This window comes from Fukomys damarensis, unplaced genomic scaffold, assembly GCF_012274545.1.
Source record: "Fukomys damarensis isolate Sample0158 unplaced genomic scaffold, DMR_v1.0_HiC HiC_scaffold_27, whole genome shotgun sequence".
Lineage (NCBI taxonomy): Eukaryota > Metazoa > Chordata > Mammalia > Rodentia > Bathyergidae > Fukomys > Fukomys damarensis.
The window spans coordinates 2,187,884-2,199,012 of record NW_022900939.1 but is presented as its reverse complement, the minus strand read 5'-3'; the positions used below and the strand labels follow the sequence as shown (position 1 = coordinate 2,199,012).

The 11,129-nt window shown below is 47.8% G+C and overlaps 1 protein-coding gene across 1 annotated transcript; it reads right to left on the bottom strand.

Annotated features, from left to right (window-relative positions):
- Positions 1-8,419: 8,419 nt before the first annotated feature.
- LOC104868348 (olfactory receptor 1440) lies at positions 8,420-9,373 on the bottom strand. Its single transcript, XM_010633101.1, has one exon. It carries the CDS (start codon positions 9,371-9,373, stop codon positions 8,420-8,422), a length of 954 nt encoding a protein of 317 aa, XP_010631403.1.
- Between the last annotated feature and the right edge of the window lie 1,756 nt (positions 9,374-11,129).

The following is an 11,129-nucleotide window of genomic DNA, read 5'->3' as shown; positions in this document are numbered from 1 at the left end:
CCTTTTTTTTTTTTTTTTTTTTTTTTTTTTTGGTACTGTGGATAGAACTCGGGTCCTTGTGCTTGCAAGGCAGGCAGCAGGACCACTGAGCTAAATCCCAGGCCCTTTTCTTCCTATTTCTATTTCTAACCAGTAGAAACCTTTTTCAGAAACAGAATTTTCTGGGACTTATAGAACACAAAGTAGGTATAGACCAGCCCCTCCTTTAAGGTCAGAGCCATAAGACAGGAATCCCCTTGCACCTGGATCTCTCTTACTCTCCAGCTTGGTGGGTCCAGGATTCTCCAGTGTCTGGTCCAAGGGGGGTAAAGGACAGACTCACCGACATCTTAAGCTCTGCATTTCAACTGATGGCAAAGATCAGATGCTTAGAGCAAGAACAGAGCCCATCTCTGTTGCTACCAGGAGCACAGGTCTTGACCAAAGAGATAAATAAGGTTGCGGTATAGTTATGTTAAAGTGGCCAGCAAGAGAAGAATCTGCTGGAACTTTAAAGGAATCAGCGGGTCTGTCCCTGGGACCATGGGTATGAGATGTCCTGGGGAGCCCCAGAGGATGCCAGCCTTGGGTGTGGAGAGTTGGTTTCCACTGGCCCTGCCTCGGTGACACTGCTGCTCGCTGATCTGGTTTCAGTAAGATACCCGCAGAGTCGAGACGTCCAAGACTGGTTTTTAACTCCATAAATGGGTAACAATTTCAGACAACAGCAGTTAACTTTGTAATGCAATAGATATTTTGCAGAACCTTCTGAGTGATTCCCAGCGTTGGAACTAGGACTAAATGAGTGAAAATTTCAGAGAAAGGAAGAGAGAGAAATAATCATGTAGTCCAAAACTAAAATGTATTTCCAAAGTGCTACTTTCCCCATCAGTGGAAGTGTATAAACAGAGCCAGTTCACTAGGAAAGGAAAGGGTTTAAGACTTAAAGGAGAACGTGAATTAACTGTTCTTAATGGGCTCTGTAAAATCCTGAAATTCTAATTCCACACGATAAAGAGAAAGGGGAGACACAGGTAGGTGCTGACACTTTTCACTGGTGGACTGGCCTCTAGCACGCTCTATTTTACAACGTCCTCAGAGCAGCTCTCGAAGGAAAGCATTCTCAAAGGCATTTTCAGATAAGAAAATGGCATTTTGAAGGAGTCATTTTCCACAGGCCACACAGACCTCAGAGGGAAGCTGGAGTCGGAACCGGGTTCTTCTCAGTCTGCTCCACATCACGACCCCTGTCAAGACTTGGAAAACGATCGCTCTCATCTCTCAGAGGCTCCCGGGCCAAGGCACAAGTAGCCTCTCAGTGTTCGGCCGGGGCCAGAGTTCCCTCCCGCACACACGCGGAGATGAGCACTGTCGCCAGCGGATGTGGTGGCTTCTCCCTGGGGCTGGTGAAAGGCGGCGGCCGCAGCCCCTTTGCACTGGCAGCTCACCTCCCCTCAGCCGAGGAACGTCTGCCACAGGTCCCTGTTCGACCCACAGCCGCTCCGGCTTTTGCTTTTCCTCCGCCAGGCCTGCATCGCCCACTGTGAAGCCCAGCAGATCTGCCCCACAGCCCCGCCCCAGCCCTGCGCCGCGCCTTCCTTCTGGGGCTCGGGGGCTTGATGCGGAGCGGAGGATCGGTGTGGCAGGTGCGGTAGTTTGTGCGGAATTATATCTTCTCTTGAAAACAGACAAAAACCAAACGTAAAGCAAACCCCTGGTCTGTCCTCCTTATTGCAGAGTGAGGGGTACTAAGTACGGAGCCCTAGCAGATCGGTGCTCTGTCATTTCTGCCGCCCTTCCTCTTTCCTTCAAAAAAGATTCTCCGCCAGGTGTGGTGGTGCGCACTGGCACAAGGCTGAGGCAGGAGGATCACAAGTTTGAGCCCAGCCTTGGAAACAGCAGTTTAGTGAGACCCTGTCTCCAAATTTTTTTAAAAAATAATAAAGGGCTCTGACTGCAGCACAGTGTGAAGGCTTTGGGTTCTCCGGTGCACACGCACACCCACACGTGCACACACACAGTCCTCTTTTTCTTGGCTACTTGAAGCGTTGTTAACGGGATCAGCCCCACTTCCTCTCCTGCTAGCTCCGCCTCTAAGCAGTTGGGGGGATGCAGGGAGGTCAGGAATCTAAGGTACGTGAGCTGCCACCATTCTCCGACTCCTCTCTCCTTCAGACTCCTGGTGTAGGCCTCGCTCCTCACAGAGCTGACCACTGACCCAACCGGGCAGCAGATCCACCGCACGGAGTCTTGCTCGACAGCGTACTCATTCGTAACTCATCAGAGCCCGACATTCCTCATCCTGCTGTCGGGGCCATCACCACCCAGTGATGTCCGGGGAAATCAAAGAAGAGAAAGAAGGACTAAAGGCCCCCTGGGTGCAGGAAGACGGGAGCAGGGGTCTCCCAGCCTAGTTTCCTCCAGCTGGGGTGTCTGGGCCGGGAGGGTATGTGAACAAGGCCGGGACTGAAGGAAGCGGTGGCCAGCTGGGCCGTGGACGGAGAGAAAGAGATGGACAGGGCAGGAATTCCGGAGATCAGGGGACACTGGGACATACCAGGAGATGGGAGAGAGGAACACCAGGGAGACACGCATCAGCAGGACAGAGGCAGACGGGAGGACAGGAGCCAGCGTCGGAATGAGGGGGGCTGCATGTGGAGGCGGTGGCACAGAAGGCAAAGTCATGGGCCTAAAGCTGGTTTTCTCTGTCTTCATAAATAGCTGGAAACAGTTTATTTCTTTTACTGAGTCCTGGGTAAATGGGAGAAAATGTTCTCTGAAATCTTTTTCTCAGCCTTAGAATAGATCTAGAAACCAGTGTGGCAAAACCTGGGAAACAGATGCCCAGACACATCGGTCAGGCATCTGTGGCTGTCCACAGGGAGGGCTTGCTGCGTGTGTGTTCTGAGCGGAATCCGGGCCTTTCATCCTGCGCCAAGCGGAAGAGAGGAGTAGCAACCCCTCCGGGAAGCCACAGGGCTGCAAGCTCCCCTGCTGAGAGCCCACCCTGCGGCTTTCTTTAAACAGCTTTCCTTTGTGGAGCTACTGGGAGTCCTGCATGCAGCTGTCTCTTGGGGTTTGTAACACTGGCTTGTCCTTAAAACAGAGCTGAAAACGATGTGATCTGGGAAAAGTGCCACCGCTCTGGGCTTGCCTGATCTGAAAAGGAGCCTCCTGTTGGCAGGGCTCGATTGCAGGAAGAGGCAGCCGCGGCTGAGGCTGCGGGTGGGCGGAGCATCTCTTGGAGAAGGCTGCACCACTGAGTCCAGATGAGGAGACCGGCGGCCGGGAGAGGCATAAAATTCCAGGCCCACAGAGGATGCTTCGTGTACATGGATATTGGTGCTTTGGGAGGTGAGAGGAGAGGAAAGACGTAGGTTATCAAATAATTCCCACTGAAATATAAAAGTGGGTCTTGAAATTCTCTCTGCCAGAGGGGCAGAAGAAAGAAAGAACAAGATCCCAGTAAGCAGGTTCTTCCTGGGCATTGCCTGCATTGTGTTTTAATTCACATCTCCAGACATCAGGCTTCTCAAACTGATCGCCAGTGGGTTGGGAGGATTCTGCTTAGAAGCAAGCACACCTGGCTGGGTATGGCCAAGGCTGACGCCTTGTGGCCAGCTCTTGTCTGTCTTCAAGACAGAGCTTTCAACTCAGTAATGCAGAAAACATTTAGAGACCGATTTTCCCACACTGTGATTGTTTCCTTTTGCTGTGCACTTCTCAAGTTACGTTGATTTTTAGCCCTCCTGCTTTCAAGGGCCCTGGTGGCAACCAGAAAGACCCATCTGACACATTCTAGGATGCTGCTCTCCTGGAGTTCCCGGCTCTGCACGATGGAGGCCTCTGCCCCACAGAGGAGGGCCCTGCACCGCCCTGCCTGTGGCAGTCCCAGCCCTGAGCACAATGAGAAAATGCTTACTTCCAAAATTGCAAACTCTAATTTCTCTTTGCCAAAAACATCCTGTTTTTCTCTTTTGCGGTTCTCAGTGAATCTATTTTTGATTTCATGACTTTTACTCTTTCAACGCTTCCAAATTCCTGAACTCATGGTCTCGGCCCTGAGTGATTCCTACCAGTGGTCCTCACGTTTCCTTCTGTTTCACAGTAAAATCTGTACGCATTGTCGGGCTGCTACGGGTTTAGCTACTTGGGAAGTGTGACCAAAGCATACAACGACTGCTTAACTCTTTTTGTATCACCGTAAAAGGTACGTTGCCGCAAATTTCCCTCTCAGAATCCTCCCCTCGCTTCGAACACACCCATCCCAGCATTGCTGCCACTTTCGGAAGCAGCTCTGGCGTCCTCTTTCCTAAGTGTCCTTTTGAGGTGTGGTTTTAAAAAAGCACAGTGAGGGCTGAGACAGGATGCCGTCTGACGGAAAGGAAACTTGTAAGAACATCACACCGTGTCCTCACCACCTTGTTCCTCAGGTCAGGCCCCACGTAACTTCTGGACTTTCCCCAGCATCAAATGACCACGAAAGACTCATGTTTTGAATGGATCCAGGACGTCAAGGCCACCTGGACAGTGCAACGAAAGACACCCAGGAAAGAGGGCTCCAGAGCTGCTGCAGGAAGTAGCAAGAACGATGGGACGAGTGTGCTCACAGTGTGAGGAGGATCTGGGGATTAGTGGCAATGTATCTTTCAGAGTATTCGAGTTTTAGAAATTAGCCACTCATGGAAGTTTTGGACCACACCCCATAAAGGTGTCTTGTTGTCCCCCAAGGACACTCAGTGCCGCACAAAATCCCTCCTGAGCGTCCTGTTGATTCCCTGTCACACGCTCCAAAGACTTTCCAAAATAACCTTTCTTGTACCCTGAACTAGACACGACCTCTCCCCTGCACTCTCGTCGTTGTGCTCATCGTTGCCCCTCGCCCCTCTCTCCCTCAGATGACGACTCTCCTTGTCCTGGGCAGTCCCTAGAAACCAAACTTGTTCATCACCCAATCTTCAGTCAGAGCCTAGAACAGGGCCTGGCACCCCACAGCCGATCAGCCGCTGCCTCTCAAATGAAAGAGAGGCTTTAAAAAAAAAGGAAAACAGTAGCTTCATCAGGGCATTGGCTACAAAGTTTGGAGGGTGCAGTGTTGCAGCGAAGCAAAATAAAATGTGGGTGAGGATTGTTAGTTTCTTATTGCTGCAGAAGAAATGACCATAGATTTAGCAGTTTGGAAACCATGGACGTGTATTTTCCCTGTTGTGTTAGGTCAGAAGCCCAGCCCGGCTTAGACTTGATCTCTGCCTCTGGTGTTCCTGCTGTGCAGGGCAAGAGAGGAGACAAGTTTGTCTGGTGTCAGCCCCAAGCAGGGTGCCACCTGCTCTTTTCATCGTGTAAAGTAGGAAGAAAAATCATTTTAAGGTGCCTCCTATTTTAGGGTAAGTTCATGAACTATAAAATTCTTCCATGTAAAGTGCATCATTCAGTAACTTTTAAAATACTCACATAGTTTGAAAACATTACCACCGTCTCATTCTAGAACTTTTTATTCAAAGTAACCCCACACCCATCAACAGCTGCTCCCTGTTTCTCTCTTCCTTAGACAACTCAGGCAGCTCTTTGTGTTGTTCTATTTCTACCCTTATCGTAGATCTGACTGATCAAATTGTTTTTATTAGGACGTGTTTGCAGTACACAGTTTACATTCTTGGTGTGGTGCCGGTCAAGTCTCCTTGTCTACAGATCGGCCTGTTCTGGACCTCTCAGTAGGGTGAGCTTCTGCACAGCGTGGTCCTTGTGACCGGCTCCTGCACTGGCACAGTGTTGCTAAGGCCCAGCCTGGTGACCACATGTCAGTCCTCCCTTCCCTTGCACAGCCAAGCAGCGTTTCACCACATGGGTTCCCCGGGCTCTTCTTTTTGCCTCACCTGTTTGGGGGACCCCTGATGTGGCCCAGGATGTCTTCCTTTGGGAAAGACCTGTCTCTTACAGGGCACACTTATTCAGTTTCACCCTAACAAGTCCCAGCTGCCTTCTCCTCATTAATGATCATTCCAACACGTGAATGTTCTGCAAGTCTGTTTTTACAGCCCCACGTTTTCCATATTATGGGGTTTACTCTGCATATTGTGATCTTTTAAAAAAACTAGGAAACATTTTCATTTGTGTTCTCCAAGAGTCCGGGGGAATTCTCGCTTATTTCCAATGAGCGTATAGTGGCATTCGGGGCTCTCTGTGCAGGGCCCCTCCTGAGCCCCATGGGGCGAGTGCTGGCCTGGTTCTGGTTCTCCCAGCCTGGCGGTCTACACAGCAGAAGCTCAGGGTCAACAGCTCCAGGGCCCCCGAGGTGAAGGCCATTTGGGCACTGTGTACTACTTACCTGGCTTCCCTTCATAGGGGGCTTAGCTTAAAGGCCCACGTTTTCATAAGGTTGAAATACAATTCCAAAGTTAGGAGGGTCCGCGGTGCCCATCTGCTCTCTGGGGAGCCAGAGGGTCCAGGAGCCACTCGGGCACCAGAGCTGGAAGCCTCAGAAACAGAGGAACCACGGACACTAAGGCTCAGAAGACTCCTGAAGGGTGCTGATGTGAGTCTGAGTTGAATGAAGGCCAGAGAAGCTGGGGTTGGATACCCAGGGGCCACAGCAGTTGCTCAAGAAGAACCGAGCCTCACATGCAGGCTGACCTGCCTCTCACTCCCATGGGAGAGTGCCATCCAGTCTGCTGGCCCACGGTCCGGCATCTCTGGAAGACACCCTGCACAGCTAAGCTCATCTCCTAGGTGCCTCTTAGTCCAGGGGCGGTGACAAGAATGATGACTGTCACATTATCCTAGCACCAGATGTAGAAATCCTCAGTAAGCTTCATTCTCTTGTTCCTATTATATTTTCAATTCCTCTTCTTTTTAACATATGGATATCACCCACTGTGTGTTTTCATTGGGATCATTGCTTTTCCTGAAGTCTTCAAGCCTGGTGTCATCTTGTCTAGAGGTCTTAACTCATAAGGTCTTGCTTTGTGTACTTTGAAGTTTGTGTAACCCAATTTTCCTTTTTTTTTTTTTTTTTTTTTTTTTTTTTTTTTTTTTTTATACCAGGGATTGAACTCGGAACTTTGTGCTTGGGAGGCACACAGAGGCACCACTGAGCTAAATCCCTGGCCCATAACCCAATTAATTTTCCTTGGAAAGTTTTTTGGGGGAATTTTTTGAGTTGGCATTTAGATGTTTCTTTAAAATCTCCGAGGAGGATTTGCTTGTGGTTCTGATTGGAATGGGCTTGAGGGTGCTTTGAAGGAATCAGTGAAAGACCCCATGGATAGCACCATTGGCCTCCATTCAGGGGTGTGACACCCAATACAAAGCCTGAGCAGGTCGGGATTTCCTTTCTTGTGGACAGGATTTTCCCCTTAGTCCCTTCCCACATGGAGGCATAGTTGGCCGGTACCTCCTGTGTGTGTGTCTGGTCCTCCTTTCAAAGTCTCAGGCAGTCCCAAGCTTTGTCCCTCTTTCCCCAAGTCCCAGGCTTTTGTCGGAGCACAGACCCGATATTTCCAGATCCCCATGGGTTTCCCAATGTAGGACATCTTCTGAGCAGCTTTTACTCTCAGCATTTCTGATTTTACTTCATACACATTCGACTGTTGGATATTTTCTTTCATTTCTTGCACTAGAAATGTATTTTAAATTATTTTCTAAAAAATTATTTCATGCAACATCTTTCATTACTTAGCAACACTGGGTGTGTCTGCCATAATGACTTTCCCAAGCTAGGTGTGGTAACACACACCTGTAGTCCCAGCACTCAGGAGACTGAGACAAGAAGATCGCCCCAAGTTCGTGGCTGGCTGGGATACATAGTGAGCTCAAGACCACCACAAACCACCTAGTGAGATGCTGTCTCAGAAAAGCAAAAGGAAAAACAAAAAAAGAAATGTAAAGAAGATCACCCATCTTTCCACTCTGCCAGAGAAGGGTAGTGCAGTGGAAATCTCTTTGTTTGTTCATTTACAAACAATTGATGCCTTGTTCTAAAAATAAAATACTAAAAATCAAAGCCTCTCTATTTTCTCACAGAGCAGTTAGGTCAAAGACTACAGTTACACGTCCCTCCACATTCCCGTCACACCCTAGGTCCCCAAGCGCCTTGGTCTGGGACCAAGGGGTCTTTATATGGCTTGTGATGTGGTGTAAGAGGGAGACCACCTGCCTCATGGTCACTCCCGTTCTCGTTAGCCTGCAGGGTGAAGTCAGGGAAGGAAAATGTAAGGTTCCCAAACTGGAGAACTGAAGATTGCCAATTAACAAAAACAGATGTGCCAGCTGCATTGTGGGGTTGGGTGTAGGAGAGCTGAGCCAGCTGTGAAGACTGAACGATTCACAGGGTGCTGAGCTGATCCCGTCACAGACTTAGTGAGGCCGGATCCTACTGCCTGCATTTTACCTTGCGAAGTCCAGCACTCTGGTCATTAGGGTCATGAGCCTGCCAGACCTTTAGTTAACAGTGGCAATGGGAAAATACTCGCTTCATCCTACACCTCTTAAGGGCATCTTTGATTTCCTTGTTCCTCAGACTATAAATCAAAGGATTCAGCATGGGAATCACCACTGTATACAAGACTGATGCCATCCTGTCAGAGCCCAGTGAACTACCGGAGCTGGGATGCATATAGACAAAAAGTCCTGATCCAAAGAACAGGGTGACCACCGTCAGGTGAGAAGCACAGGTGTTGAAGGCCTTGGACCTGCCTTCCACTGAGCTAATCTTCAAGATGGTAACAATGATGTACCCATAGGAGACCATGATAACTAAGACAGATGTCACACCGAAAACCACGGCGATCACAAACTTCATGACTTGTAGGACGATGGTTTCAGAGCAGGACAGGACCAGTAACTGAGGCAGGTCACAAAAGAAGTGGTTGACAATATTTGGCCCACAGAAATTGAGCTGAAGTAAAGCACAGAGTTGGATCAGTGAACCAAAGGATCCGGTTATGTAGGCTCCAACCACCATCTGCACACAGAGGGCAGGGGACATGACGGCCGTGTACAGCAGAGGCTTACAAATGGCAGCGTAGCGATCAAAAGCCATGGCAGCCAGCAGACAGCACTCAGTCAGGCCCAGGCTGGAGAAGAAGAAATACTGCGTGGTGCACCCCATGAAGGAGATGGACCTGGGCTTCTGGAAGAAGTCTGAGAGCATCTTGGGGTTTGTGCAAGTGACATAGCAGAGATCTAAGAAGGACAGGTTGCTGAGGAAGAAGTACATGGGAGTGTGCAGGTGGGAATCCATCCTGACCAGGATGACGAGTCCCAGGTTCCACACCACTGTGGAGAGGTAAGTCCCCAAGAATGCTGTGAAAAGAGTGACCCTGAGCCTGGGGAAATCTGAAAACCCCCAAAGGATGAATTTGATGACGGCTGTATTATTCCTTTCTCCAGCCATCATCTTGGGACTTCTTACATCTGCAGAAAGATCTTGGATTAAAAGTGGACTCTTTTAATATTTTGAAATTTCCTTGTTTTGAATATAGTTTCATAGATTTGAACAAAAAAACTTATCCACAGTCAGGCTAACTTTAACTATATTTAAAATATAAAAAGCTTTTGAAAACTTGGAAGTCTAGGATCCCATCTACTTTTAAAAAACTTTCTTTTCCAGTTCTTTGTATATACACACACACACAGCATGGATATATTGTCGTTTTTGTCTAAAAGCTTGTACCAAGTTACACTACTATCAAGATTTTCTAGCACATCTTTGCAATGCATAATGATCCACCCTCAGGGAGATTTGTGCATGTATGTAATACATCTTTCTTTTACCCCTTTCCTCCCCAAAAATCTCTGTTTTCATTTTTTTCTTCAAATCTCTTTTTTATAACAGCATTTCTTGCCTTCCTATTATCAAAAGTATTGATAATTTTCCGTGGTCATCTTTGACAACCTTACATGTGTCCTGCAGATCTGGGAGCTCTTTGAGACGTTAGAAAATGTTTTCATTGAGGTTGGTTTGCATCTTTGACACTTAAAGCAAAAAAGGATGTTTTAATGGAAAAGGAAACAAAGTGTGTATTATAATATACCTTTCCTAGTTCACTGAACTGGAGAAAATGAAAATACTTAGATGGTGAGGATGGTGACACAAAGCACCCTGTCCTGGAACAGAGAAAACGTAACTGAAAAAAATAGAAAGGTTACACTTTCGGGCAGCTCTTTTTACTTCCTTCAGTTTTGTTCTCTGACTGTATTGTGCACTGTCCACTCCCACCAGGGCGGCCCATAAACCCGGCTCCCTGCCTTGACGTCTAGGCCCTGGGACAGCCCTGTGTTGTCCTGGATGGGGACAGACTGAACAGGAAGGGGCAAAGCTAATGTTCCCGAAACCTAATGTTCCTGACATCCTTTACTGTGAAAATTAACTGCACGTGCAAGGCTTTCAGAGCCCCCACACAAATAAAAATAATTTGACAAGCTTGAAAAGAAAGGTGTCTAACCAGTCCCCCAGCCTGGAAGCATCTTTTTTTTACTGCCAGAGAGCAAGCAAGGAGCAGCAATGACAGATTCATGTGGTCACAGCCTGTGCAGGCAAGAGAGGGTAGGGTCCCACTCACTGAAGAAAGACTCAACCCACTGTCTTTCTTTCTTTCTCTTAGTATACTAACATGCGATATTTCCTAAATAAAACTTCATATCCTCTGTGCTTAGTGGTTTACATTCATTTCTCTTCCATGAAAAAGCCCAGATTAAATCATTATGTATGATTCCCAGACAGTGTTTCTCTGTTGTTCTGCAAATACTGATATTTACTAAATGTCTAACATCTGCAGGGCAGGAGATAGGACCATCTTTCGGGAGCCATGGAGGGAGGATACTTCACACGGCCCAGGGACAAATCTTCAGTGCTTTGTGAACCTTTTCAGGAAAGAAAGCAAAGGAAGGATGTGGGAAGAGGCACGGGAAACCCCAATGTATGGCGTAGAGCCTGTTTTCTTCCCTACTCAAGAAGGCTTTTCCTACTAGGATATGGAGCTCCTTCCTTGAACTCATGGCCCTTGCATTATTTTTCCAGCACAGTAAGAGTCTCATTGTTATTAGTCTATTTTTATGAGTTTTTCCATTAGATTTAAGTGGTACTGTCAGGCCAGACTAAATTTTTTTTTTAAGTTTCTTCTTCTTTTTTTTTTTTTTTTTTTTTTTTTTTT

What these genes read in the sequence shown, in the direction of transcription:
- LOC104868348 (XM_010633101.1), bottom strand. Translation starts at nt 9,373, where the DNA reads ATGATGGCTGGAGAAAGGAATAATACAGCCGTCATCAAATTCATCCTT.